Raw genomic sequence first — 26,966 nt, forward strand, 5'->3', positions numbered from 1 at the left:
AAATTGAAGAAAGTAGTGAAAACCATCAGACTACAGGTATGACCTAAATAACATGCTTTATGAATATAAAGTGGAAGTGATAAATAGATCTAAGGGATTAGATCTGATAGAATGCCTAAAGAACTATGGACACAAGAGGTTTGCAGCATTGTAAAGGAGACAGATACAAAAATCATCCCAGTAGTAATGTATGACGGTGAGACTTGGACTATAAGGCTGAGCACCACAGAATCAACACTTTCAAATTGTGGTCCTGGAGAAGACTTTTGAGAATCCCTTGGACAGCAGGGAGATCAAATTAATCAATACTTAAAAGAAATTAATTCAGACTATTCACTGGAAGGTCAAATACTAAAGCTGAAATACTTTGGCCACATAATAAGAAGGCAATACTCATTGGAAAAGCCTCTAATGTTGGAAAAGATTGAAGGCAAAAGGAAAAATGGTATGGCAGAGGATGAGATGGATAGATAGTATCATGGAAACAATAAGCGTGAGCTTGGACAGTCTTTGGGAGATAGTGGGGGATGGAAAGGATTGTGTGCTATAGTCCATGGGGTCACTAACAGTTGGACATAACTGAACAACTGAACAACAACATCTCTATCTATAATCCATGCCTTTCCCATCCCCTGAAGAGATAGGGCTTTGATCCATCATTCTCCATTCAGGAAAAAGTTTTTGAGATATTGGGAGGAAATTCTTGCAGTCTGCAAGGGGAAAAGTCAAGGAAGTAACTCAGTAGTGACTATTGTTAGGAAATGTTAATAATATATTGTGACATTTTCCTTGTTCCAGCTTCTTAATAATGTTACCTCAAATCATCTTTGGGTATAGAGACTTTCCAAGAGCATGGAGAGGGATTATACTATTGGACATTGCTCTCTCTAGACTAGAAATACTTGGATATAAAATGTTAAATTAAATAAAATTATTTCTAGCAGACTTGTGCCTTAAAACAGAGTACAGTACTAATTTTTTTAACTCTTGGTTTTTGCCGTGAAGCTCTAAAGCCCACCCACATTGGGCTTTACCTAAGGCCTTTCTCTTGCTACAGGGCTCCAGCCTTTATTAATATATTTTTTTTAAGATAAAACTTCTGAGGCTTTTAGCCTAACCCTATCAGAGAAGAATGTTTTAATTTTTATTACAGTGATCATTTACATTTTATGGACCTCCTGTGGAATATTTATTAGAGTATGTGGACCAAAGTAACCAGGATGAGACAGCATGAATAAAACGTAATCTGCACCATTATAGGTAGCATCCGCACAGATGAAATCATAGATCCATTGAAGGTGAAAAGTAATCATCTATATAATTAAGTAGTGTATTACAACCCTTTACACTGAGGGAATTTAATAATATAATGCCATTTTAAAAAATTTTACTCTAGATCTATAACCATCTATAACCAGTATAGAAACTGTTGTTTTGATACAAATGAAGATAAGCAACTTTTTAGTTCAATGACTTATGGTCACAGAGAAAGTATATGTCAAGAGCAGGATTTGAACACATTTCTTCCTTACTCCAAGATTCTACACACTCTATCCACAACTTCATACAGCCAAATTACAGACTAATTAAAAATTTTAAACCTCAACAGTTCAACAGTCATTTTTCTTTTGCCTTTTCCGTAGGCATAATCATGGTGGAATTTAGAAAAACTGGAATGATTAAAAGCATGCTCAGTTCTTTCAACTAATAGGAAGATTAAAATTTTCAACTTATTTGTAGAAATGTATTTTGTCTTAATTCTTCAGCAATATTATTTTCCCCTTCCAAAGCTGGTATTTTCTTAGATGGTGTGACCCTGAACCCCTTTCTGCTTCAGGCTGCTCTTTTTCAAAGTAGCAGAATAAGTGATCACCTTGTTGGAAGGATCTGTAGTCCTGTCAGTAGCACCTTGTATTCCTGGATGTGGTTAATCTGTTGATATACCTGAACTAATTCCATTCATTCTCCTATATTTGAAATGGAGTGGTCAGCATTTCACATATCTAGTTGATTTTCTTGAAACCCTGAAGATTTACAGGCATCTCAGAATAACTGCTTTTCTTTTTTCACTGTTCAGATTTTTTCTCTTTGTCTCTCTTATCCTGTGTTGCTTCTTTCCCTTCCTTCCTTTCTTCCTTCATTTCTTCCTTTCTTTCTCTCTTTCTAAATCTCTCACCAACACTCTTCCTTTCTTTTCCAAAAATCAGGTTTATCTTTCTTGGTCTCACATGTGTCCACTTGGTGTCACTGTCTCTCTATTCTGGTACCATTTTTGTTACTGTAGTATATTGAACTGCGACAGAGATGGGGAATAGTTGCTTGTCAGTTTCCTAATCGATTTGTTCCACAGAATCACAGAATGTCAGAATTGAAATTGACCTTAGAGGCCATCTGGTATAACTCATACCTAAGCAAGAATCTCCTCTAAATATTCCAAACAAGTAGTCATTCTGTCTTTGCTTGAAGACCTCCAATAAAGAATTGACAGCCTCCAGAGGCAACCCATTCCAGTTTTGCATTTCTCTAATTGTTATGAAGTTTTTTCTTATGTTAAGCCTAAATTTCCTTTTGTTTTTTTTTTCACCTTAAACCAATTGTTCTTATTTCTGTCCTCTGAAGACCAGAAGAACAAATCTAATCCTTCTTCTACAGTTTTGTCCTTCAAATACTTGAAAATAGGTATCATGATTCCTCCATCTTCTTTTATCCAGTCTAACCAACCCAGTTCCTCCAACCAATTCTCATATGGTACGAACTCAAGGCCCTTCACCATACATGTTGCCCTCCAGTTGACAGAGAGCTAGAACTAGCATAGGGACAGCATCCTAAGGTGATAGTATTTTCTCCCTGCCCACCTCTACTGCCCTCTCACCTGTGCCAGCTCCTCCAAAGTCAGTTCTCTAGATAGTCACCTAGCTCTAAGCTGCCATCTCCCACAGACAAAACTTTTGGATGTCAAGCCCTGACTTTTCACTGGACTTGTCAGACTGTTCTCTACCCTCTTTCCTGGCAAGCCATCTGGCCTGAGGTACCCAAACCATGCAGAACCCTTCCCTCTATCCCTTGCCCCCATCAATGTGGGAGCAGTTTGGGTGAACAACTCTGAAAGGGTCTCTGTAATGTCTGTCATCATCATCATCATCTTCTCCTCTCCTTCCTCTCATCTTCCTCTTTCCCCTCTCTTCCCCTCTTCCTCCTCCTCCCCTCTCAATTTCTCTTCCTTCTCCCCCTCCTTTTCTCTCTCCTCCTGCTCCTTCCTCCTCCCCCTTCTCCTCATAACTGACCTATATTTGGAAATGTCACAGGTAATCACATCTTTGGGCAATTTCTTTCTGTTAAGAAAGGTGAGAGTAGGCTAACATTTGAGAGAAAGCTGGCAAAATGTCCTTCTAATAATCCATGCACCCCATGAAGTGTTTTAGTAAATAATTATAGACCTCATTGTGGCCCCATCACTTTGTGATTTTGCAGAGAAGCTCAAATTTCAGTCACCTCCTTTCACATAACTGTTTAGTTATTCATTATATTAACAATGCTCAAGCTTTCTGCTCCTCTTTTGACTCAAATTGTATTCTCATTGTGTTGTACTTTCTAGTATATAGACCAGTGGTTGCTCAGTTTTTTTTTAAATCATAAACTCTTATCAAAAAAAGTTGAGCATGTGACCCCAGTATACATATAAATTATATATATGTGTTATTATGCTAATAATGATGTAAATGAAACATACAATATTTAATTTTTTGGGGCTTGAGACTAAACTCATGATTTCATTAATATAGAGAATGGCCAGGCAAGGAAACTCCCTCTTCCAACTTTTACTAGAGTTTATAGCCTTACAAAATTGACTAGAGGACTGAAATATTAAGTGACTTAATCAAGCTCATATAACCAGTATGTGTCAGAGGTGGAACTTGAACCAAGTTAGGTCTTCATGGCTTTGGGGCAGGCTTTCTATCCCCTCTGCCATGTTCTCTCTCAGCTTTTAACAGCTCTAATTGGAGGGACTATTATTATCCCATTTTACAGATGAGGAAACTGAGGAACAGAGAGATTAAGTAATTTGCCCAGGATTACACAGCTACTAAGTGTCTGAGGCTGAAGTCTTCTTGACCTCATGCCGGGCTCTATCCACTGCACCACTTTGCTGCCCCATTTAATGATTCTTTCCTCTCTTACATATCTCTGATTACCACTTAATCATCTCCCTTAGCCCTTTCTATCTAGTTATAGGACTTTTCTTAGCAACTATTATTTCAAGCCTTTTCTAAACTATCATCTTATTTCAAGCCTTTCTTAGTTTACTTTGATTCTCAAACTCCACACGCCCCAAATAGCAATTATTCTTTCCCCCTAACCCTTCTTCCTAAGTAATTTCTTCTTAGAGGTGGTTCTCTCTCCTCTCCACTACCAGCCACTAGTTTGACTCAGAATCTCTTTCAATCCTGAATTGACTCGGCATTTATAGACAATTTCAAGGATATAACTAAGTTTCCTCAGCCAACCCAAATACTCTTTTGGTGCAACATCATTGCTGGCTTTTCAGGAACATTTAAAGTGACGAAGGTGTTTTTACACTTTTGCTTTGATTGATTTGATTCAGTCAGGATGAATTTCTACCTGGTATGGAGCCAGGACATAACATTCATCACTTACTTTGGGTGGGATAGGGTAATTTCATTGATTTACTCAACCAATACTGAGCCTTAGATTTTTATCTCCAGCATTTAGCACAGTGGCTAGCTCACAAAAACTGCTTAATAAATGTTTGTTGATTAATTGGCCAGATTTTTTTTTGCTATACATCTCAGTTTCTGTTAAAACTTCTTAAAATTTCTCATCCCTCCCATCCCTCCCTCAACTTCAGATATACAACTTTCCAGGTATACAACATTAGCATTTTTAAAAGTTACTTATGAAATCTAGAATAAAAACTAAGGGAATGAGGAGGAGGGAATTTTTCCATAGGCTATGTATAAAAGTTAAGAGAGATAGAAAAGCCAGTCAAAGAGATGTTGAAGAGATAGCCCTTGAGAGTAATATAGACAGGAATCTATAGATTCCTATGTGGGTTTTAGAATATAAGCTTCTAGGGTACAGGAACCATTTCTTATTTCAAACTAGCTTTGGCATGTCCCTTAGTAACATGACTATAATGACACAGATATATTTGATGATGACCACTGTCTCTGAGATGCCAAAGTACAGTATTTTTTCTTTATGTGACCTTTAAACTATGTTGCTTACTTCAGAAGACATTCTTAATTGGAATGCTTGAACTTTAGCAGGCTACTAAATGTAGGTTTTCGCTTAATCCCTAAAAAGATTCTTTCTAACAACCAGGCCTAGCACATTCTAGCCAGGAATTTTGCAGCCTTGCCAAAATATAAGATCTCAAATGTTTCACAATAAATCTGTTGTGTTGGAAGAAAATAGGTCACCTACCAAAAGCTAGCAGGAAGAGGTCAGGTGGGCTAGCAAATAGCTTTATCATTTACTCTGTACTTGACTAGTTGGATATGTTGGCTGTCTTTTTTCAAAATTATGGCTTGATCTAGAGCCAGATGACTTGATTTATATGACTGCCCTTATAGGCGAATAAGTGAAACATTAAACAAAGATTCGTGCCCCAGAGAAGCAGTGCTGAGAAAATAATGACAAAAAATCTGCTTGGTCTACCTTTAAATTGGTTTGAGTCTTTTGGCAATCCTAGACAATAAAAACTCACATTATGCTCATTTTGTTTCTGGTGTTGTAATTCTGACCAGGGTTAGAAAGTCTAAAAATGGGATGAGCTGGCTCAGGAGGTAATAAATTCATTATTACTTGGAGATATTCAAGCAGAATCTGATATAATTCTAGTCAACAAACAGGTCAATGAACAGGTCAGTGGGCTAGGGGGTAGGGATAGAAGGATGGAGAAGAAACTGTACCTACTGTCAAGGAAAATTATGGGGAAGCAAAGTCCCTTACTCTGTCTTTTAGAAATATTAAAAAAGGCATTTTAAAATTATCCCAGTCTGAAGCATTGAGACTCTGAAAGAGAAACTGATCAGCCTTTCTTTCACTATCAATTCCTAAACAAAGTCCTTTCCCGTTGCTCAAATCAGTAACAGGAAGGACTCCTCCCTTGAAATAATTAGGGTCATGGCCTGACAAGGATATGAACCAGAGGTCTTTGATTGAATTATCTTAAGATATTAGAGTAATGATCTACCTAAGAGCCTTGAAAAGATTGGATATTGATCAGAATGAGGTCTCAGTCACTTCTGATCAATCACCTTTGACCAGCCAGGAGTAAAGCCTTTGAGGGGAGTGGTCAAGAGGGACTGAATGGATTTAGGGGGATAATTTTCTTAGATGAAGTAGAATGTTGATTATAAACTGTATAACTACTGTGAGATTTTCGTTGTTCAAGATCCCTAGAAATGTTATTTTAAAATCTCTGATATATCTGAACGCAGGAGGTGACTATGTCAGTTTGGACAATTCTCTCTCTGAAATAAAAATGCTTAGATTTAGAAAAATGATAAATCAATAAAATTGTTTCTGCAAGATCTGTCCCTATAACATAGAGTACAGTATTAATAGATTTTCTTTGATACTCCTAAACTGAGGAAGATAAATATTCTGAGAGACTGAAATAAGGAAGGAGAACATTTCGGCATCAGGGATAATTTGTACAAAGGCATAAAACCAAGAGTTATTGAGAACAATCTTTAGTCCACTTAGAAGGAACATAGAGTATATCTAGAGGACTGATGAAATATGGCTGAAAAGTAGGTCAAAATGAAAGGATGGAGAATCTTAAAAACGAGGATGAGGAGTTTATATATTTTGTCCAAGAGGCTAGCATTGAAGGGGTTTTTATTGTTTGTTTGTTTTGTTTTGTTTTGTTTTTGAGTAGAGGGAGTGATGTGGTTAGACCTATGACTTAAAAAAGATTACTTCTGCAGAGATATGGATGTGGGAGAAACTGGAAAAACTTGAGAGGCTATTACAGTGTTCAGGTGAGAGCTAATGAGAGCTTGAACTCCAGGCACTGTCCATGTGAGTGGACATAAGGACACAGAAAAGAGAAATGCTATGGAGATACATTTGACAAGAGTAGACAACTGATTGCATATGTGGGTAGAGAGGAGGGAGAAGAAAGAGTCCAGAATGTCTTTGAGGTTAGAAACCTGAGTGATTTGTGAGGGTGGCATTATTTTCAACATAAATAAGAAAGCTTAGAGGAAATGTGGGTTTAAGGCAGGCCTCTACACTTTTCTCAGGCCACCCAAAATCCTTTGGTGTGCTGGAAGCAGCCAGAGGGCCACAGGTTTTTGTAGGCCTGGTCTAAGGGAAAGATGGTAAGTCCTATTTCAACTATGTTTTGTTTGAGACACCAGTGAAACATACAGATGAAAATGTCTACCAGGCAGCTAGGAACTGGAGTTCAGGAAAAAGATTAAGGATGAATTTTGGATTCATCTGCATAGAAATGACTGCTGAACCTTTTGCATTCTGATTAGATCACTGAGAAAAAATGCAAAGAAAGGAGGCCCAGAACAGAGTATTGGGGGATACTCAAGATTAATAAATGGGAGATGGATCAAGACAGGCATGTAATACAGCATCAATCAGGGAAGAATAAATCTATTGCCATGCAATGATGAAAGCCTTGTTAAGACTGGATAACATGAGTTCATAGTGTAAGTCAGTTAGCACATATATGGCAACTAGGGTATTTGTTGATATGAGTAGGAGCAAGTAGTACAAGTGACCCGGGCTTGAATGGCAATAGACCAATGGGGCAAGAACATTCCAGACTTGAGGAGAAATGTACAAACAAGTGATTTATTGGGTCAAGACCACTTACAATAGATATTGAAAAGGAGACTTGTGCTTTAGATAGAAGTTAAATTAGATAGCCTCTAAGGCAGGAGTATAAAGGTAAATATTTAATAATCACATCACTGTGGGGGGGAGGGGAAAGAATTGGGTATGATACACTTTTAAGTTTAATCTGTATTAACATTTCTCTATCACTTTCATAGGTTCCAGCAATCAACAAAACAATAAATCAAGCCCCTATTTGTAGTGTTTGCCTATTTCTGAGGTGTAAATGCTCACACTGGAATTTTAACAATTGACTTTGTAGGATCTGGCTCCAGCACACCCCCACTCTAAGAATCCTTTCCATTTCAAAAATCCTATGATCCTATTATGCTAAGTGTAGCCTTCCTGGAAGTTGTATTTCTTTCTTCTTAGATCAGAAATAGAGAAAGTTTTGTGGGTCTGGAACTGGAGGGTGGAGTTTTCTACACAGAGAATTTACATCTCCTGTAGAGAGAGGGAAAAACAGGTCAGATTCTGAATTGTGCCACACAGATTTTTTTTTCCTTAAAAAGAATAATGCTTCCCAGCACAAAAGAGTGGTTCTTCCTACAAAAGTCTATTCCTCTAAAGTGAAAGACAACCAATTTAGCCAAGATCAGTGAAAACTATCCTCCAGGAGGTACTAAGGAGTTGCATCCATACTCTCCTTTAAAAGATATAATCAATCAAGTTAATTAAGAAATTCTCTTGATTAACCTTTTATATATTCATTTCTAAATCAACAGAAGCTCAGTTAGGAGGGATCTTGATGGCTATCTTATCCAACTCACGTCTTAACAAAAATTTTCCTTACAGTGGACTAGACAAATGACCATCTAGCCTTTGCTTAAAGATCTTTATTGAAAAGAAACCAACTACCTTCTGAGTAAACTTATTTCCTATTTAGTGATTTCTAATTGTTGGGAAGTTTTTTCCTTTGTCAAGCCTAAGTTTGTCTTTTTTTGCAACTTCCAACCACTAATCCCAGCTAGTTCTGTTATCCTGACCAAGGAGAACAAGTCTAACCTCTTTTCCAGGTGATAGGCCTTCAAACACTTGAAGGAAACTACCATGACATCCTAAATCTTTTTTTTTCCTCCAGAATAAACATCTTCAATTTCTTCAACTGATCTTCACATGTCAGATAGTCAATACTCATTTATTTAGTGCCTTCCATATGCCAAGAACTGTGCCAAACCCTGGGGATACAAAGAAAGGCAAAAGACAATCCATGCCCTTGAGAAGAAGCTTACAATCTAGTAAGGGAATAAAACAGAAAAGGAAAATGAAAGGTTGGGGAGGGGAGGAAGGAAGTTACTCAGCAAGGAGGCACAATGGAGAAGTCCAGAAAAATGTAGCTGGTGAGAAATGAAAAGATGGCTGGTTTGGGCACTCTCCTAAATTAAAGATTCTGGGGAGCTCTCCCCTCCCCATCCTCAATTCAGAAAGGGCCCCAGGAACAAAGAATGTTGATGAGGTGTGAAGTGCAGGCCTGAAGTGATCCTGCATTGTATTAGGTGATAAAGATACAAAGACAAAAATGATACAGTTCCTACCCTCGAGAAACTCGCGTTCTGGTGTGTGTACAAAAGCAAGTAAGTACACAAAATATATGAAACCCTCAGTTGTTGGTCACACAGGTGCTCTTTAGTCCTTCCCTCATGCTGTCTCTTCTTACCTACTCCTACTTCCAAGGGAGTCAGTCACCTATCTGCATGGGAGGTGCACCCCTCTGGTGGCAAAATGTCCACATTTCATCAAGTGGAGTCTTTTGGGTCAGGAATTCATATTAATCAGAGGTTGTTCTGATCAATCCCCTATTGTGTATGTTTTAGGAATATCAGCTATGTGAGTGATAGATTGAAGAGGCAAGTGACTACGGGCGGGTAAGACAAATGTAGTAGGTGAGAAGTCAAAAGTACCTGAACTAGGGGAGAGGTTGTTAAGATCTTTTTGGATCATAAGTCTCATTTGCTGAGTGAATTATCCTGTGTATGAAGTCTTCTTATGTTTATTTGAGTGAGTCTAAAATAGTATGTACTGAAATCCCAGAAATGCCTCCTGTATATTGAAAGGAACCCATGGATTAAAAAAAAAAAAAGGAATTGATAATACTTTTAATAAGCTCTGGAGAACTTTCTTGAGCCCTAGTATATACTCAGGTGTATTGTGAGGCTCAAATGTGATAATGGATATAAAATACTTTCCAAACCTTAAATGTCAATTATCATTATCATTATCATTATCATTATCATTATCATTATCAGACTGTTGTCTGGTGATGATTTCATTCCCTGAGCCATCTACTGACTCCTGCTGAGCTCAAGGAATGTTTATAGAGCAATACAGAGGTGTGCTGGTAAATGTTTAACAACCAGGCTCAAGCAATGTTTATAGAGCAGTACAGAGGTATGCTGGTAACAACAGGCTAAAACCATGTTTATAGAGCAATACAGAGGTATTCTGGGAAATATTTAATGCCTAGGCTCTGTGGAGGGGAAAAATGTATGCACGTATATTTAAGTTTATTCTGTATTATTAACACTTTCTTAAGTCTAGAAATCAGTAAAACAATAAATCAAGCCCTGATTTTAGTAATTTCTGAGGTGTAAATATTCACACTGAAAATTTAACAGTCCTCTCCAAAATCCTAGAGCTGACTCCAGGACATGCCTGTCTAGGACCATCTATTTGTCTTTGAAAGTGATTTTAAATTGTCAAATCCCTCAGTTAAATCAGGAACAATGTGTCACACCAATTAGCATGTGGTATAAATGTAGAAATATATTATTCAATTTCCTTCCTCCTGCTCACAGTTAACTAATATGTAGAAACCAGAGGGCAGACATGAAAGGATAAAGAAAGGAAATTTAAACCAAAGTGTAGAGAAGAGGGGTGCAACCTGAACCTAAATTTCCCCCATTGCCCCAAATGCACCCAAAAAGAGGAGAGAGAGGTTTGAATATGCAAAATGTTTCAAGTTCTATGCCAATTTACTGGTCCCTTTGGTGGAGAGACTTTTCCAAGGTTTTTGGGTGGAGATTCAATCTAAAATCCAGTGAATCACTTTTAGTTAAGAGATCCTGGGTATCAGATTATGCTACTACAAAGATACCTGATTTATGATGCCTACATAGTAATGTTAAATTAATTAAATGCATAATGCAGTTATATATTGGATTAAAATTAATAGTAATTAATAATTAAGTTAATATCAGATGGAGAATGAGATATATTATGACTTGAATCCTTATCTTGAGGAAATCTCTTCGCTTAGAAGATAATTAGGCAGGAGACTGTCATCAGGTCTCCATGTGGAGACAATAAATATCAGAAATCAGAAATATTTGTTTACTGCAAATTTATTTAGTAACTATGCTTTTTTTTTGAGCTCTGAGCTAGGTCCTAGATGAGACACACAGTACATACCCTTATATAGCTTACAGTCAAATAAGTAGATAAGACAAATATAGAAATAATTATAATACAAAATGATACATGGTAAATGTATCATGAAGAACAAACACATAGCAGACTAATGAACAATGAGGTTCCCATATCTAAAAGTTAACATTAACTTCAGAGCTTTAACTAGGAGTTTGGAAGCTTAGGGCAAGTACACTTGAAGGGAATGGGGGAAGGACAATAGCTAAGGGAGTTCAACCTATGCTTCTGTAGAAGTTAGTAGGCAATTTGGGTAGTCTGGGAAAGATAGTCAAAGGTTGGGTGCCTGTTTGCTGACCCATAACTTTGTTCTCTAACGTTTTCCATAGGGGCATGGACAAAGGACAGATCAATTCTCATTGTAGGAATTTGTAGAGTATTGCAAATTCATAAGGATTGTTTATAAAATGAATCCAAGGCATTGAGCCATTAGAGACAGATTTGATTGTTAAGACCATTGACAAACCACCTGAGAATTGAGAGACAATATTTTTTGGAAGGGGCAGCAGACATTCTAGACCAGAACATGCTGGGATAAAGGGAGTCATTTACTGGTGGGAAAACAGAGATACAACGGCCCAACCATAGTTACATGGTATTGTAGTTAAAATGAGAAACATAATTGGGGCAGAGGGATGGTAATGTTATTTATGGTTTATTTTGCAGTTAAAATGAGAACCACAATAGGGATGTTCATTGTCATCTCCAGTGCAACTTACGTGCAGTGTATCTCTTTTAATTGTCAATCTTGTGTCAAAAATTTTGGCCTGCTTTATGTAGGCATCACATCTCTTTTGGCTTGAAGCCCAACTCAAAAAATGTGGAAAAATCTTTGTCCTGAGTAACCCAGTAGGCTGGCATCAAGCCCCTAACTTGCAAATATGTTGGCCACAATGTATCAGGAGAAGTTTTACTAAAATAAAAGGAAAAAGCCACAGACATTACTAAACAAGACAAATCACAGTAACTTTAAGTCCCACAATGTCTCCAATGAGCCGGGGAAGGCAAGGGATGCTAAAGTCAGGAAAGAAGAGTTTTTTTAAAGTTATATTTGATGAAGAAAGAGGATAAAAAAATGGACAGTATTCTTGCTTGGGGTGGATGGAAGGATGATAACTGGCAAAGAAAATGCAAAGCTGTTCAATACCATTTTGTTTTCTCTGCAAAGGAGAATGGCCTTTACCTTGGAAATGATAGAACAAACATGATTAACAAGAAGTTGACAATCAAGGTAAGAAGAGACACCCCTTAATTGCCCTTGATGAATTTATCACCTGGTCCAAATGAACCTTGGTTCATCATTCCTTAGTTCCTGAAATAACTAGTGGCTGTGATTGTTGAGTCACTGTTGTTGATATTTGAAAGATCATGGAAAACAGAAAAGTACCATGAAATTGGAGGACAATCTTGGATTTTCACAAAAGGGAGGAAAATAGAGGATTTAGAGGAATAGAGGAATAGAGAATAGAGGGATTTTCACAAAAGGGAAGACAATAAAGGGACTTTGGTCAGCAAGCTTGACTTTGATTCCTGAGAAACTTCCCAAAAAGCTTCATGCAAGAGAGGTTGGCAAATCTTTAGAAAGGGAAGTTGTGTGTGATTGTTTCATCAGGAACAAGTCATGTCAGACTAACCTCATTTCCTTTTTGAATAGAAGAATTAAACTAATTTTAGCAAAACTTTTGATAAATTATCTCATATTCTTCTCGCAGAGAGGATGGAGAGATTAGGATTAGAATCAGATAATAAATCAATCAGATGGATTCATGCACAACTGGCTGGATGGTCAGACTCAAAGAGTAGTTGTTAATGGTTCAATGTCAATGTGGTTGGAAGTCTCCAATGGAGTACCCAAGGGATCTGAGTTTGTTCCTGAGTGGTTTAAAATTATTGTTAATGTCTTAGATAAAGACTTTATCTGAGGTAAGATAAAGAATTTATCTAGGCCAGGCCTAGATGGTATGTTGAGAAAATTAGCAAATGACATAAAGCTGGGAAGGATAGATAGCACACTGGCTTACAGTTAAGATCCAGAAGGATCTTTACTTCTTAGAGTATTGCACTGGATCTAATAAGATGAAAATCAATAGGCATACATTTGAAGTCTGACAAAGAGTCAATTAGTTGGCACAATGAATAAAACTTTGGATCTAGAATCAGAAAGTCTTGAGTTCAAATCTGACCTCAAACACCTACTAGCTGTGTGACCCTAGGCAAGTCATTTAACACTTTTCATCTGTAAAATAAGAATAATAATAGCAGCTACCTCCTAGGGTTGTGATAAGGATAAAATGAGATAATGTTTGTAAACTATATTGCAAACTTTAAAGCTATATATAAATGCTAGCTATTATTAGGCACAAAAAAATCCATTTCACAAGTATATGGGGGAGGGATGGATAAAAAGCAATCTGAAAAGGATCTGGGGGTTTTAGTGGATTGCAAACTCAGTCTAAATCACAGTGTGATGTGGTTAAAGGAAAAAAAAATGCTAGTGTGATTCTTGGGCTGCATTAAGGGGAATGTAGCTTCCAGAAATAAGTAGTTTCACTGTACTCTACCTTCATCAGATCTCATTTGGAGCATTTTGCTCAGGTTTGGGTGCCACAGTTTAAGAATAATATTTATAAGCTGGAGAAGGGCCAGAATAGTGCAACCAAGATGGTGAAAGGCTTTGAGTTCATTACATATGAGGATTAGTTGAGGGAACTAGGCATGTTTAGCCTAGAGAAAAGAAGACTTACTGGGGACACAACAACTATATTCAAATATTTGAAAGGCTGTCATGTGAAAGAGATAGGGCAGCTAGGTGGTGCAGTGGATAGAGCATCAGGCTTGGAGTTAAAAAGACCTGAATTCAAAACCAGCCTCAGACACTTACAAGCTGTTTGACCTTGGGCAAGCCACTTAACCCTGTTTGCCTTGGTTTCCTCATCTAGAAAATGAGATGAAGAAGGAAATGGCAAACCACTTGAGTATCTTTGCCAAGAAAACTCCAAAAAGGATCACAAAGAGTTGGACATGACTGAAATGACTGAACAACAACAGCAACATGTGGAAGAAGAATTAGATCCATTCTATTTGGCCTCATAGAGTGAACCAGAAGCAGTGGGTGGTGGGTGCAAAGATGCTTGATGTCAGGACAAGCTTCTTAACAGTTTGAGCTATCTAAAAGGAGAGTTTTAAAAAAAAACTCTCAAGGCAAGCCACCTTGCCTTGAGAGGCTGTGAGTTCCCTCTCCTTAAAGGTCTTCAAGAAGAGGTTAGATGAATACTTGGAGACTTATAGTGAGGATATCTTCATTTATGGATTGGAACTAATAGTTGATCAGTTCCCTTTTAACTCTCACATTTTGTGATACTTCCCAAAGTCATCTACAGCTTTCTATGATCAATCTGAGGAGATATTCTTAAAACATTGGCTTTTATACTCTCTCTACTGGTGAGAGGATATTATACACACACATAAACACACACATATACATATATATGTGCACACATATGTGTGTATGTATATATGTGTGTACACATGCATGCACATTCATACATATGTATATATACTCTGAACTTTGGAAACACCAACAAGCACCAACATTTTTACAAACAAAAAAAAAGCAGAAAAAGAGGATTACATATGAAAATACATATATCCTGTTTTTATTCCTTGTTTATCAGGGGCCTGGTAGTGCACTTCAGTTGTTCTCTAGTCCCAAAATTTATGCTCTTTAGTTGCTGAACTCTGATGAGTACCCGTCACTATAATCCCGTTCCAGGGGAGTAATTCTAAGTAATTTCTAAAATATGCATGTCTTAGTGACCTGACTACAATTGTTCTAAAAGATCCTGAGGGTGAGGAGTGGGATGAAGGAGATTCTTAGCTCAGACTGCTTATACAGTAAAGAACTAAATATAAGTTTCCAGTCTTTTCATATGTGTATAAGACTGGAGAATAAGCCCTCCCTGAAAGCATTTCTGGATTGTTTGTTGGTTGATTTGCAAATAGAGCTTGTTCCTGGGAGCCTTGTGCAAGGAGGGAGTCTAATTCACAATGGAAACAATGCTTCCTGTCACCTCCTCATCCTCCCAACAAAAACATCTGATCACTGCTACAAGCAGGATTTTCACTTCAAATTATTTTTCAATGGCTAACCATTGTCATGATTATATAGGGATATTTCTACCCAAATCTCCTGTTGTCTATGACAGGCCAGTGTCAAAGCATTTTTTTGATGAAGACGGGGAGCATCTGTAAACAGTGCATGTGATGAAGACTTAAAGAATGTTTAGCTTAGAGAAGAATAAGGTGAACTATGGAACCATAGACTATTCCAGTTGGAAGGGAACTCCCATGACATCTAGACCAATTCCTCTCATTTTACAGGAAAAAGAAAGTGTGTCCAAGGTCAGTTTTTTAGTAGGGGAGGGTCTGGACCAGTGATATCATTGCTGTAGGGAGTTCTCAGTGAGGAAACTCCCTCTACCAATGCAACAATTCTGTAACTTATAGTCTTTGACTATTTTGCAACATACAGGCAGATAGTTATGGGCAGAACTAGGACCAGAAGCCAAGTCTACAGGAGTACTGTATTTTTTTTCTTTCCACTATAACATTCTGAATATTGCCCTATTCTGTGGTGGTTGTTGTTGTTTTTAATCTCCAGGAAAGGAGAGTCTATACCATCCCATTATAACTGCTGCAATTTAAGGTTTTTTTTAAAAATTTAAATCTGTTTTGTTTCTTTTCTACCCTATTTTGGCAATTTTCTCATTACAAGTGTCACTTTCCTTGTCAAATAACTGCATCTAAATTTTTCCATAAAGACAAAGGTTGTAAAAAGCATTTATCACTTAAAAATTCACTTGTCATCTGTTTCTTTATTAACTTTGAAGTTCCCTTTTGGCTTTCTGTAATTGGAGATTTTTTTCTGTTGACTTTGTTTACCTTTGCATCTCTAAAAAGCTCTATCTCCTTTCCTGATCCAGTTCCTATACAGTGACTCTAGAACTATTCTTGATTCTATGGTATTGGTTTGTACAACTGAGTGATATGATCTGTCTTGAATTTCAAATTTTGAACTACTTCTTTTTATTTACTTATTAGTATTCTGTGATTTTGGGTCAAGCCAACTTGGCATCTACATATCCCTTTATTTTTCCTATCAATAAATTAAAAAGCATTAAGTATGTGTCCAGTATTATTTTTGTTGTTTGTCCTTTGTTCTCAAAGAGGACCAATGGCATCAGGAAGGTGATGTCATGACTTGCAAGTGAATTGGATTTAAGTGAGGCAGAGCTGTGCAAAGTCACCAGCCTCACTCTTTCCTCCAAAGCCATCTGGGTCCAGTGTTAAGATACAGACCAGAATGAGGAGAGATGGCCCCGATGCAGTGGGAGACCTTGACCTTTTTTTATCTAGTACTATAAATACAGAACCAAAAGTGAAAGAGTCCCTGCCCTCAAGAAGCTTAATTGCATTTTTAAGCAAAAGGATGTCTCTGACTTACTATAATATATTGAAGTTCCTTTTCTTGGAAATGTGAGAATTTTAAAGAATTGAATTCATTCTTTGAAAGGAATGCATGCTAAAGTGGAAAGTATTACATATATGTAGTATGGAAGGTTTAAATAATATTTATAATCATAGAAAGTTGCAGGGGAAGGGACCTTTGAGATCATCTAGTCCACATTTCTTTTGATCAATTTACAGATAAGGAGACTGAGGCATAGAGAGGTAAAGTACCTTGCCCAAGGTCATCTCATAGCTAGTAAGTGGTTCAGCTTGAATTTGATGGTAGATCTCTAGTAAAGTGCTCTTTTATTTATAGTATACCATCTCCCAATTTTGTAGTTTGATTATGACAAAATTTTTAAAGTAATAGTTTTGTTTGTTTTTTGCTTTGGCAATTGGGGTTAAGTGACTTGTCCAGGGTCACACAGCTAGTAAGTGTTAAATGTCTGAGGCTAGATTTAAACTAAGGTACTCCTGACTCCAAGGCCAGAGCTCTATTCACTGCACCACCTAGCTGCCCCTAAAGTAATAGTTTTGAAAATAAAACATGGTACATAGGGAAGCGGAGAAGTGTGGTGGAGTGAAGCTCTGGACCTCATGCTGGATTTGTAGTATGAGGATCTGACCAAGTCACTTGGGCTTTCCGGGCCTTGGTTTCCTTCCATGGTCAGTCACTTGACAGATATTTATTAAATATTTACTATATGTCAGATACTGTGCTAAGTGCTGGGGATACAAAGGAAGCAGGGAAAATCAGCTCTTGCCCTTGAGAAGAGCCCTTTTTAATGAGGCAGACCACACGTAAATAATTAGATATATACAAGATATATGCAGAATAAATGGAAAGTAATTTTAGAGGGGAAGACACTGGTAGCTGGAGAGACTGTTGAAAATCTCCTGCAGGAGGAAGCATAGGATCTGAATTTTGAAGAAATCCAGGGGAACTAAACTAAATCCAGGTGAGGGAGAACATTTTAGGCTTATAGGGCAGCCAGTGCAAAGATGCAGAGATGGGGGAATGTTGTGTTCAAGTAACAGTAGAGCAGTGTAGATAGATTATAGAGTGGAGGGGAATGAAGTATAACAAGATGAGGAAAGTAGGAAGGTTCTTTTCAGTTTAAAATCTGTGATTCTAAGCATTTGCCCAACTCTGTGAGCTTAGTAACTACGCAACCTCCCGAAATTCAGTTTCCTTATGTATAATTAAAGATTTTTACTCCATGTACTTCACAGAACTATTATGATGATCAAATTAGATCATATAAAGCATTTTGTAAAACTAAATTCCTACGTAAGTAAATATGGGCTAGAATTATGTGGTTATGCTTTCTTTAAGTAAGGTACTATATAAATCAAGGAAATATCATTTCATATATGTATCTATAATAATAGCCAGCACTTATAAATCACCTTAAGGTTTGCAAAGAAAACCTTATATATGTCATGTCATCCCAACTGATAGTTAAAGGATATGAACAGGTAGTTTTTAGATATAGAAATTAAAAATATCAACGGGCATATGAAAAAAATGCTCCAAATAACTAGTAATTAGAGGAATGAAAATTAAAGCAACTCAGAGGTTTCATCTCATACCCATCAGATTGGCAAAGATGACACAAGAGGAAAATTAAAAATATTGGAAGGGTTGTAGGGAAAACAGTCACGCTAGTGCACTGTTGGTAGAGCTATGAACTGTTCCAACCATTATGGAAAGCAGTTGGAAATTATACGCAAAGGGTTATTAAACTTCTCTTATCCATTGATCCAGCAATGCCACTACTAGGTCTGTACTCCCAAAGAAATCAGAGAAAGAGGAAAAAGATTCATATATTTAAAAATAGTTACAGCAGTTCTCTTTGTGTTAGCAAATAACTGGAAACTAAAGGGCTGCCAATAAACTAGGGAGTGGCTGAACAAATTACCATATATGAATGTGATGGAATAGTATTATGCCATAAGAAATAATGAAAGGGATGGCTTCAGAGAAACCCAGAAAAACTTCTTTGAATTGGTACAGAATAAAGAGAACAGAACCAGAAGAGTAATTTATACAATGACAGTACTGTAGACAGCCAACTTTAAAAGACTTAGGAACTCTGATCATCACAGTGACTACCATAGGACTCAGGATGTAACATGCTACCCATCTCCTGACAGAGAAGTGATAGATTCTGTACAGATTGAGACATTTTCTCTACATGGCCAATGTGGGAATTTCTTTTTCCCTTTCTTTCTTGTGCCTTTCTTCATTTTCTTTTTTTAACATAAGTTTTGCTTTTTTTCTTTTTTAAAAGGGGAGGGAAAGGTGGGTGGGAGAGGTGAATATCTGCCCATTTAAAAATTTTAATTTTAAAATATATCATTTGATCCTCACCACGACCCTGTGACAATAGATACTACTGTTATCCCCATTTGCTTGAGAAGGAAACTGAAGTAGACAGAGGTGAAGTGACTTGCTCAGAGTCACACAGTTAGCAAGTCTCTGAGGCAGAATTTGAACTCAGGTCTTCCTGACTCCAGATCTAGCACTTCATCCATGACACCACTTAGCTACCTACATATAATTTCTATTTACTTGAGCACTGTTTATGTAGCTCTTTTTATATTTATTGATTATTCACTGTTATCTTTTCATGTGTTTTAACTCCCCGACTAGGTTGGTTGTAGGAGGATGGGTTTTAGAGGTGGAAGGAGCCATCTAATCCAAACCTCTCATTTTTTGAGGAGGAAACTGAGGTTCAGAGGACAAGGGACTTGGCTTTAGATGGGAAGGAGCAAGTAGCAAAGACAGAATCCTAACTCCAAAATCAAGGTATGCTCTTCCCATTACACCCAACTCCCTGATCTTGTGTCTTTGTATTCTCCTTGCCCCTGGGCTTATTAGAGTATGCCCTGTCAAATCAACAAGCACGTATTAATCTCCTACTATGTGCCAGGCAGTATGCTAAGCAGAGTATACAGAAAAAGGCAACAGATTATCCTTACTCTCAAAGAATTAGCAATCCATAAGAAGTGAATGAGTATTTGTCGATTGATTTTTTTAATATATTCTTTTCGAAGGTTAAAAAAACTGCTTTTCCTTTTCTTCGCTTAAAATAGATCTGGACACTGTGTCCCAACTGAGAGGTTTAAGGGAGGTCAGAGTCCGCCTACAGCATTTTAACCTCGGGCAAAAAAAAAAAAACAACAAAAAAACACCGATGGGACTGAACCTGATTTACCCGGGTGAAATGTCTGGCCCTCTACTTGCTCTGCTCCCACTCAGCTGAAGCTGAGTGCCAGCCCCTGAGCTGATGCTCAGCCCCCTTCCCCGCCCCATTTCCTCTGCTCCGCCACCCCTCCGCCCCACACAATCCCCTTCCCCGGAATTTCAAACTCTTAGGTGGCTGCAGAGTGGGAGTTACAGCCTCAGAACGGAGCATGCTCAGTGACAGCCAGGGAAGGTTTCGCATGCCAGCGGCAAATTTTGGTGCCTAAACCTGTGGCTCCAGTCTGGCTGCTTGCCGCAGGCGCTCAGTGTTCACTACCCCAGTGGAGCAGAGCCGGAGTGAGTGGCTTAAGGAGGGAGTGAACTTAGGGGGCCTAATAGTTATTGGAGATGGCTGGCCGGGATCTTCTCTGATACCCCAGTTTTTTCGCCCAGTGCATAGCTGAGGGGCCTGTCCAGCTGTGAGCCCCCCGGTCGGTCCCTGCAGTCCTTCGTGGCAAGCGGATCTCACTTTTTGGTTGGCCTGGAGCGAAGCTGCGCAGCTATGGAACTGGGCTGGAGGCACCAGGGACTGCTTGTTCTCATCCAAGTGGTCCTCGCGCCAGTCTTCGGAGGAGGTGAGTGCAGGGAGCCCCGAGTGGCGGTCAGGCTTCGGCTGCAGGTCCAGGTGTGGGGGCTGGGAAGGAGCACGCTTTGCCAGCTTCTGTGTGTGCTCGTGTGTGTGTGTGTGTGTGTGTGTGTGTGTGTTTGTGTGTGTGTGCGCGCGCGCAAGAACGCAGGCGTGCTTTTGTTTGCAAACGACTCTTCGCTCCTCCTGGAGTTTTGCTTCCCTCCTTCCTTTCCTCTTACTTTGGTATTTGTGAGCCAACAAGGTGCCTGGAACACAGTAGGCGCTTCATAAAATGCTTATTGGTTGATTGATTGCTCCCCTTACACACTCACACACACACACACACACACATCTCCATGTCTAGTCTCCCGCTGCTGCCCCCACTCCCCCTGTGGGAGCTTGGGGCTCCAAGAGCCAGATGCAAAGGAGCGCTTACTGTTCCGTTGCTTCTTTACTTTGAAAATTGTGTTACCTGATTGCATCTTCCTGGGGGCGCCCAGAATTTCCTACGGATGATCTTTATCCTTGGGATCATAGATATAAAGTAAGGAGGGATGTTCAAAGTTGTAGTCTCTTTCATTCTACAGATAAGGAAACTGAAGTTCAGAACTGTTAAGCCATTTGCTCAAGGTCACACTAGTACACAGAAAGCTAGCTGTATTATTAGCCAAATTCTTGTGAGGTAAGGAAAAAGCGAGAAATATTCCTTTTCTTTCCTTCTATCAATCTCCATCCCCTCACTTTTATTACTGAGGGTGAAGAACTCCGAAAGACAAATCTGCAGAATCCACCTTAAAAAGGCAGAGTCTTTTCAGTGACCATTAGACTGTACAGGCAGACACACAAACTACCTGTCTTTAAGCCCCAGGCTGTCGGAGGGAGTTCGGAGATCAGTAACAACTTACAGGTTGAGTAATGCTTCAGATAGGAATAATAGAATGTAGTTAACTGATAGGTTAGCTGTTATAGTAACAACTGCATAGGAGTGTATACATACATACATACATACATACACACATACACACATACACACATACATATACATACATATATAGATAGATATAGGTATAGATATATATAGATATAACAGCTCTTCCTATCTGGACTTTAGAGATCATCTTAGTCCAGTCCCCTCAGTTTTCATATGAAAAAAACGGAGACCCAAAGAACTTTCATGATTTTAGCAAGCCTATAGAGGTAAGTAGCAGAGCTGAAACATACATAATATTTACAAAATAACAGACTCCGAGTAGAAGTCCAACCTATACCTAAACGAATTCCTTCTACATTATGTCTAAGTGGTCATCCAGCCTTTGCTTTTAAAGATCTTTTCAACATGTTAGATTTGATGTTAAACAAGATCTTGGTTCAGATCATTCCTCTGACAGTTGCTAGTTCAGTCAGTCAGACATTTATTAAACACTTACTATGTGCCAGGCACAGTGCTAAACAACTCAACCTCCCTCAGACTCACCTTTCCACCTGTAAAACTGGATTAATAATACCTGAAGCATCTACTTCAAATGAGATAATATATGTAAAGTGTTTTTGCAAACTTTAAAATGCTATATAAATAGTTATTTTGAAGGCTCCAGTGAAGAAGAACCCATTCTCCCCAGAGGCGACTCCTTCCACTTTGGTATAACTGTAATTATTAGAGAGTTTTTCCTTACCTGAAGCCAGGTCCTCAGATTTCAAATTCAGTGTACTTTCCACTATGCCTTAGCTATCTTTTTTATGAAGAATGCTTAATACTGTTTAGACTCACCTACAGTAGAATGAGGTCAGGACCTTGGAGTCAGAACATATGGGTCCCATATTTAACCTTGAATTACCTTGAATTTAACCTTAAATCACCTTTTGGGCCTCAATTTCCTCATTTTTAAATGATTATTCTGTATTGAAATTCATGATGCACTTTTCCCTGTATTGAACACTGAAACGCAATGGAATCCATCATGTTTTGAGCTTTATTGTTGCAAGGGCAGAATTCAACAGCTTTTCTAAATATGATAGCCTCTCCATCTCTAGGACTTTAAAAAGAGTTACTTGGAGCCTGTAAGATCGTCAGCAAAAAACCCCTTTAGCTTTTTTGCTAGCTAAACATATACCAGACATTTTTCCTTAGCTAAGTGGTTTCTCTTCCTGTGCCACATGTGGTTTCCATCTCTTTTCATGATGAATGTGGTTAGCTGATAGATTCGGGGTATAGCTACAAATGGTAGTTTAGCTTTTATGCTCCCAGATGATGTTGAAGCAGTTTTTAGGAATCCATGGAAGCCTTAATTTGTGATATAAATCCTATATTCTGAAAGAATTCTGAAGTGTCCCTTTTTGCATACAGATTACCTGAGACTAGATGCTTTAGTCTGAGGAATGTGGCAGTTTAAGAATTTAGGAAACTTAGTTGTCCATGGCAATTAAAGGCAGTTTAAGCAATAAAGGCAATAAAAAAGACTTTTAAAATAATCCAAACAAAAAAGCAAGCTTGAAGAAATCTCCTGAACCTTAGCCTGAACTTTCAGATAAAATCTGCTTTAAACATCAGCAGCATTGGGCTGTTACTGAGATTGGTCCCAGACAACCTTGGAGTAAAATGCGAGAACTGAAAATAAATTAGTCCTAACTATGTGAACATTGTTTTAAGAAGGGAAATAAGATGATTATAAAAGGGGGACGGGACTCTGCCTTTTGTTTTTAATCGGCAGTAAAATCTCCTGCACATGATAACAGGCTTTGGTTTGATAACCATAAAAGGCTTTGCCTCGATCTAAAGGATGAAGGGAAATTATTATAAATTGAATTTTTAAAATTGTTTTTTCTTGTGACTTGTCAGTTTGTTAAAGCAAGATATTCTCAATCTGAGATCCATGAACTTGTTTTTTTTAAATATTTTAACTGTATTTCAGTATAATTGACTTCCTTTGTTATCCTATGTATTTTGTTTTATGCATTTAAATCCAAGAAGGGTCCATAGCTTCACCAGACTGCCCACAGAGGTCCATGGCACAAAAAAAGATTAAGAACTCCTGTGTTAAAGCAACAGCAGTTTTGATCTTTTGAAAATCCAAAGTATTGTTTCCTTTCTAAAGAAGAGAAGGGCATTCTCACTACCAAAACCTAAGAGAAAAAAAAATTAGGAAATATATTTAAAGGTAGAAATTGGGTCATACTAAAATTGGACTTTCCCTAGTTCGAAGATGTACATATTGCTAATAATTCATTTGATTTGCCAGTGAGGTGAAAAGAGAGGAGGGGGAAAGGTGGGGCCCGCAGGAGAAAACTGAATGAATGACATCCATAGAGCATTCAAAAATATTATTTTAGCCGTTCGATTCACCTCCCACCACCAGACTTTTAATGGGATCTGCTAAACAAGAAAGAGATTCATTGATTTGGTTTGCTTTCCATTCCCTTCCCTTCCAAGTGACTTGGAGAGGGACTGCTTGCTAATAGGCAGAGATACAGGCTAGAAACAAAGCTTAATCACAAACTAGATCCTGAAAAGTGGGAGTCTTATCTGTTTGTACCATTAAGCTCTAACTTTAAAACCAATCTAGAGTATCTTGAATGAATTTCTCTCCAAAACTAGATTGTATGCAAAGACTGGGTACATAGAATACTTTGATCCCCATCTAAAGCACTACAGAGAATATATTTATTGATTTGAGATTTGGGAACATGTCCCTACACTTGAGAAAACAGGAGCAATCTGAAATGTTGCAAAACTAAGGGTGATGACACTAGTTTGACTCTAAGGTTCCTACTAGTTGGTGCCATACTGGTAGAATAGCTGAGAGAAAAGGTGAGTCCATAGGTAAAATGAGTTTCCCCTTCTCTAGCTTTTATTTTCATTGTCTACATTGTAGTTCTGGTTTTAGAAGTCAGAGAAGTAAGAGAATTAATCTTTCCCAAATGCAGAATGTGTCAGGATACATTTTGAATAGTCTGTTAGTATGGAAAGAGTGCTACCTTGGTAGTCAGAGACTCTAGATTCAATTCCTGCTCCTATCTTGTGTGACCTTGGATAAATCCCTTAATCTCTCTCGGTCTTAGTGTCAGTTTCCTCAGGCAATAAAAACTTTCTAAAGCTTCCAGCTTTGAACGTAAGAACTCAGAAAGTAGCTGTTCATTGTGAAAACTAAAGGGTTGTAGTTAATCATGAAGAACTTTTCTTTAAATTGCAGAGAAACTATTAACTACTAATGTTTCTCTGGAAAAACTTTTTCTTAGACAAAATGTGTTAAAGCCATTTCTTCATCCACCAAAATGTAGTTGGTATCAAAACATGAAATAAGGAGGCATTCTTCATATGATAAACAACAAAGCCGTAATTAAGTAAGGACCAGAACTTAAATAGCAAAGTGTCTTCTTACTTAGCTCACTTTTTTTTTTCATTTTGTTTGAGAACAGGTTTTATAACATCTGGCAGAAAATGCAAAAGATTTGTACCTAAGCCTGCAAACAGTTGGGTCACTTTTTTTTTGAAGACTAATTCTGGGTCCAAGACTCTAGCTTTGTGCCCTTAGATGAATAACTTAACCTCTGTGGGCCTTAGTTTCTTTATCTGTAAAATGAAGGGGTAAGCTCTTTGCCAGCAGAGACTACTTGGCAGTTGTGTTTTTGTGACCCCTGGGTCTAAAGCAGTTCCTGAAACATAATAGGCGCTTAATAAATGTTTGTATATTAAATATCTAGATGATCATTCAAATGGAAGCCTTCTAACTCTAAGATTGTAGAACCTATAATCGTTTCCTTTATTCTGAAAAATATTTTGCCAGTTAACTTATAATGTCACAGAGTCAACAAAGAAATGATTTAGAAATTGTAGCTTTGAATTTGATGATTTCAGGAAAAATAGGTCATTCCAAAATTCAAATAACAGAGGAATGTCAAGTTAACATCAAGTGGGTGAGAGTTTCAAAATATTCATTTGTGATGAAGTTCCCTAAAGCAGTAACATTGTCCAAATTGCCACCAGTTTTATTTTGTTGTGTTTTTTTAACATTCAAATTTCTTAGCCAACTTTGTTCGATGTTTTAAGCTATGAAGGTAGCATTAACCATTGAGAAGAGAGACAGGAAAGAACAAAAAATTGAGACAATTATTAATCAAAGAATGATGATGTGAAAACTTCATTTCTAGAACTATTTTAGAAAAGTCCTTACTTGTTTTTGTTCTGTTGAAACCCTCTCTTTGAACTATTTTGAATTTACAGACCAACATTCTTGAAACATTTTCAGCCTGACATATGCCTGTTAGCAAAATTCAGGATGGAACTGGGAAATTCTCCAGCTCAATCAAAGGCCCTCAAAGCATTGAACTGAATTATTCAAAATTAGCACCCATGCAGTATTACTCTAGTGGCTTTTCATGTGCTTTTAAATGGACTTATAAAAGTAAAGCTGACTTTTGTCCAAAGTAATTTTCTACCCAAATTATCTCCATATAATTACTGGCCTTCTCCACTTTCCTAACCCGAACTACATTTTCCAAAGGAGGATATTCAGTAATGAGCTATGAGCTAAGATAGAAAACCAGAGTCTCAGCATATTAAATTTGGAGAAGATTGGGGCTGAGATGATGGTGATGGTAAGAGCTTTGAGTGATAGAAAGATAGAGTGTCATGCTGCCTGTTGCTTAAACTTCTCCTTCAGTGAGTAGACTTTTCTACTTTTGTCTTAGAGCAATCAGTGTCAGCACTGTTTAGATCTACCATTGATGACGTTTTCTCTAGAGCCTTCCTTCTTTCTTTACTATTTCTACTGCTTGCTGAGCTCAAAAATGCATAATAGGAAAAGCAAATTCCATGATGTCTTGCCCTTCCCTCTTTAGAAAAGATATTTCATCATTCAGCATCTATAAAAGAAGGGGGTTGGATTAATTCAGGGAATCTTAACCTTTTGGATGTTATGGACCCACCTTTAATCTGGTGATGCCTATGGTCCCTTCTCAGCATAATACTTTTAAATACATGAAATATAATATATCAGATTATGAAGGAAACCAATCAAATTGAAGTAGGTATCAAAATTTTTAAAAAAGTAACTACTTTATGGACCCATGGCTCCTTTAAGTTTTAAGTTTCTTTGGTCCATGGGTATTTGAACAACTCTAGGAATTCAGCTATTTGAGACACTTGTTTTTAAATACTCATGTCCTTAGCTTCAGCATCAGTTCTGAATTTTGTCACATGAACTTTTACTCTATCATTCCTCTAATTTTGGTGTCTAGCTTTGCACTGGGTTGATAGGGTCAAAATTGGTTTCCATTTTTTTTTCAATCATGTCTATTATAGTTTTACCATTTTGAGTCTCTGCTTTCAAAATCTTTATA

At 37.7% G+C, this 26,966-nt stretch overlaps 1 protein-coding gene across 2 annotated transcripts in view; it reads left to right on the forward strand.

Annotated features, from left to right (window-relative positions):
• The first annotated feature begins 20,133 nt into the window (after positions 1-20,133).
• MERTK (MER proto-oncogene, tyrosine kinase) overlaps positions 20,134-26,966 on the forward strand; it is a 136,066-nt gene continuing 129,233 nt past the window's right edge. For both annotated transcript variants that reach the window (XM_027853889.1, XM_027853890.1), the window contains exon 1: positions 20,134-20,637. In XM_027853889.1, coding sequence (XP_027709690.1) covers positions 20,565-20,637 — 73 coding nt within the window. In that variant the 5' untranslated portion in view covers positions 20,134-20,564. The remainder of the gene's footprint in view (positions 20,638-26,966) is intronic.

This window comes from Vombatus ursinus, unplaced genomic scaffold, assembly GCF_900497805.2.
Source record: "Vombatus ursinus unplaced genomic scaffold, bare-nosed wombat genome assembly UNPS02010219.1, whole genome shotgun sequence".
Lineage (NCBI taxonomy): Eukaryota > Metazoa > Chordata > Mammalia > Diprotodontia > Vombatidae > Vombatus > Vombatus ursinus.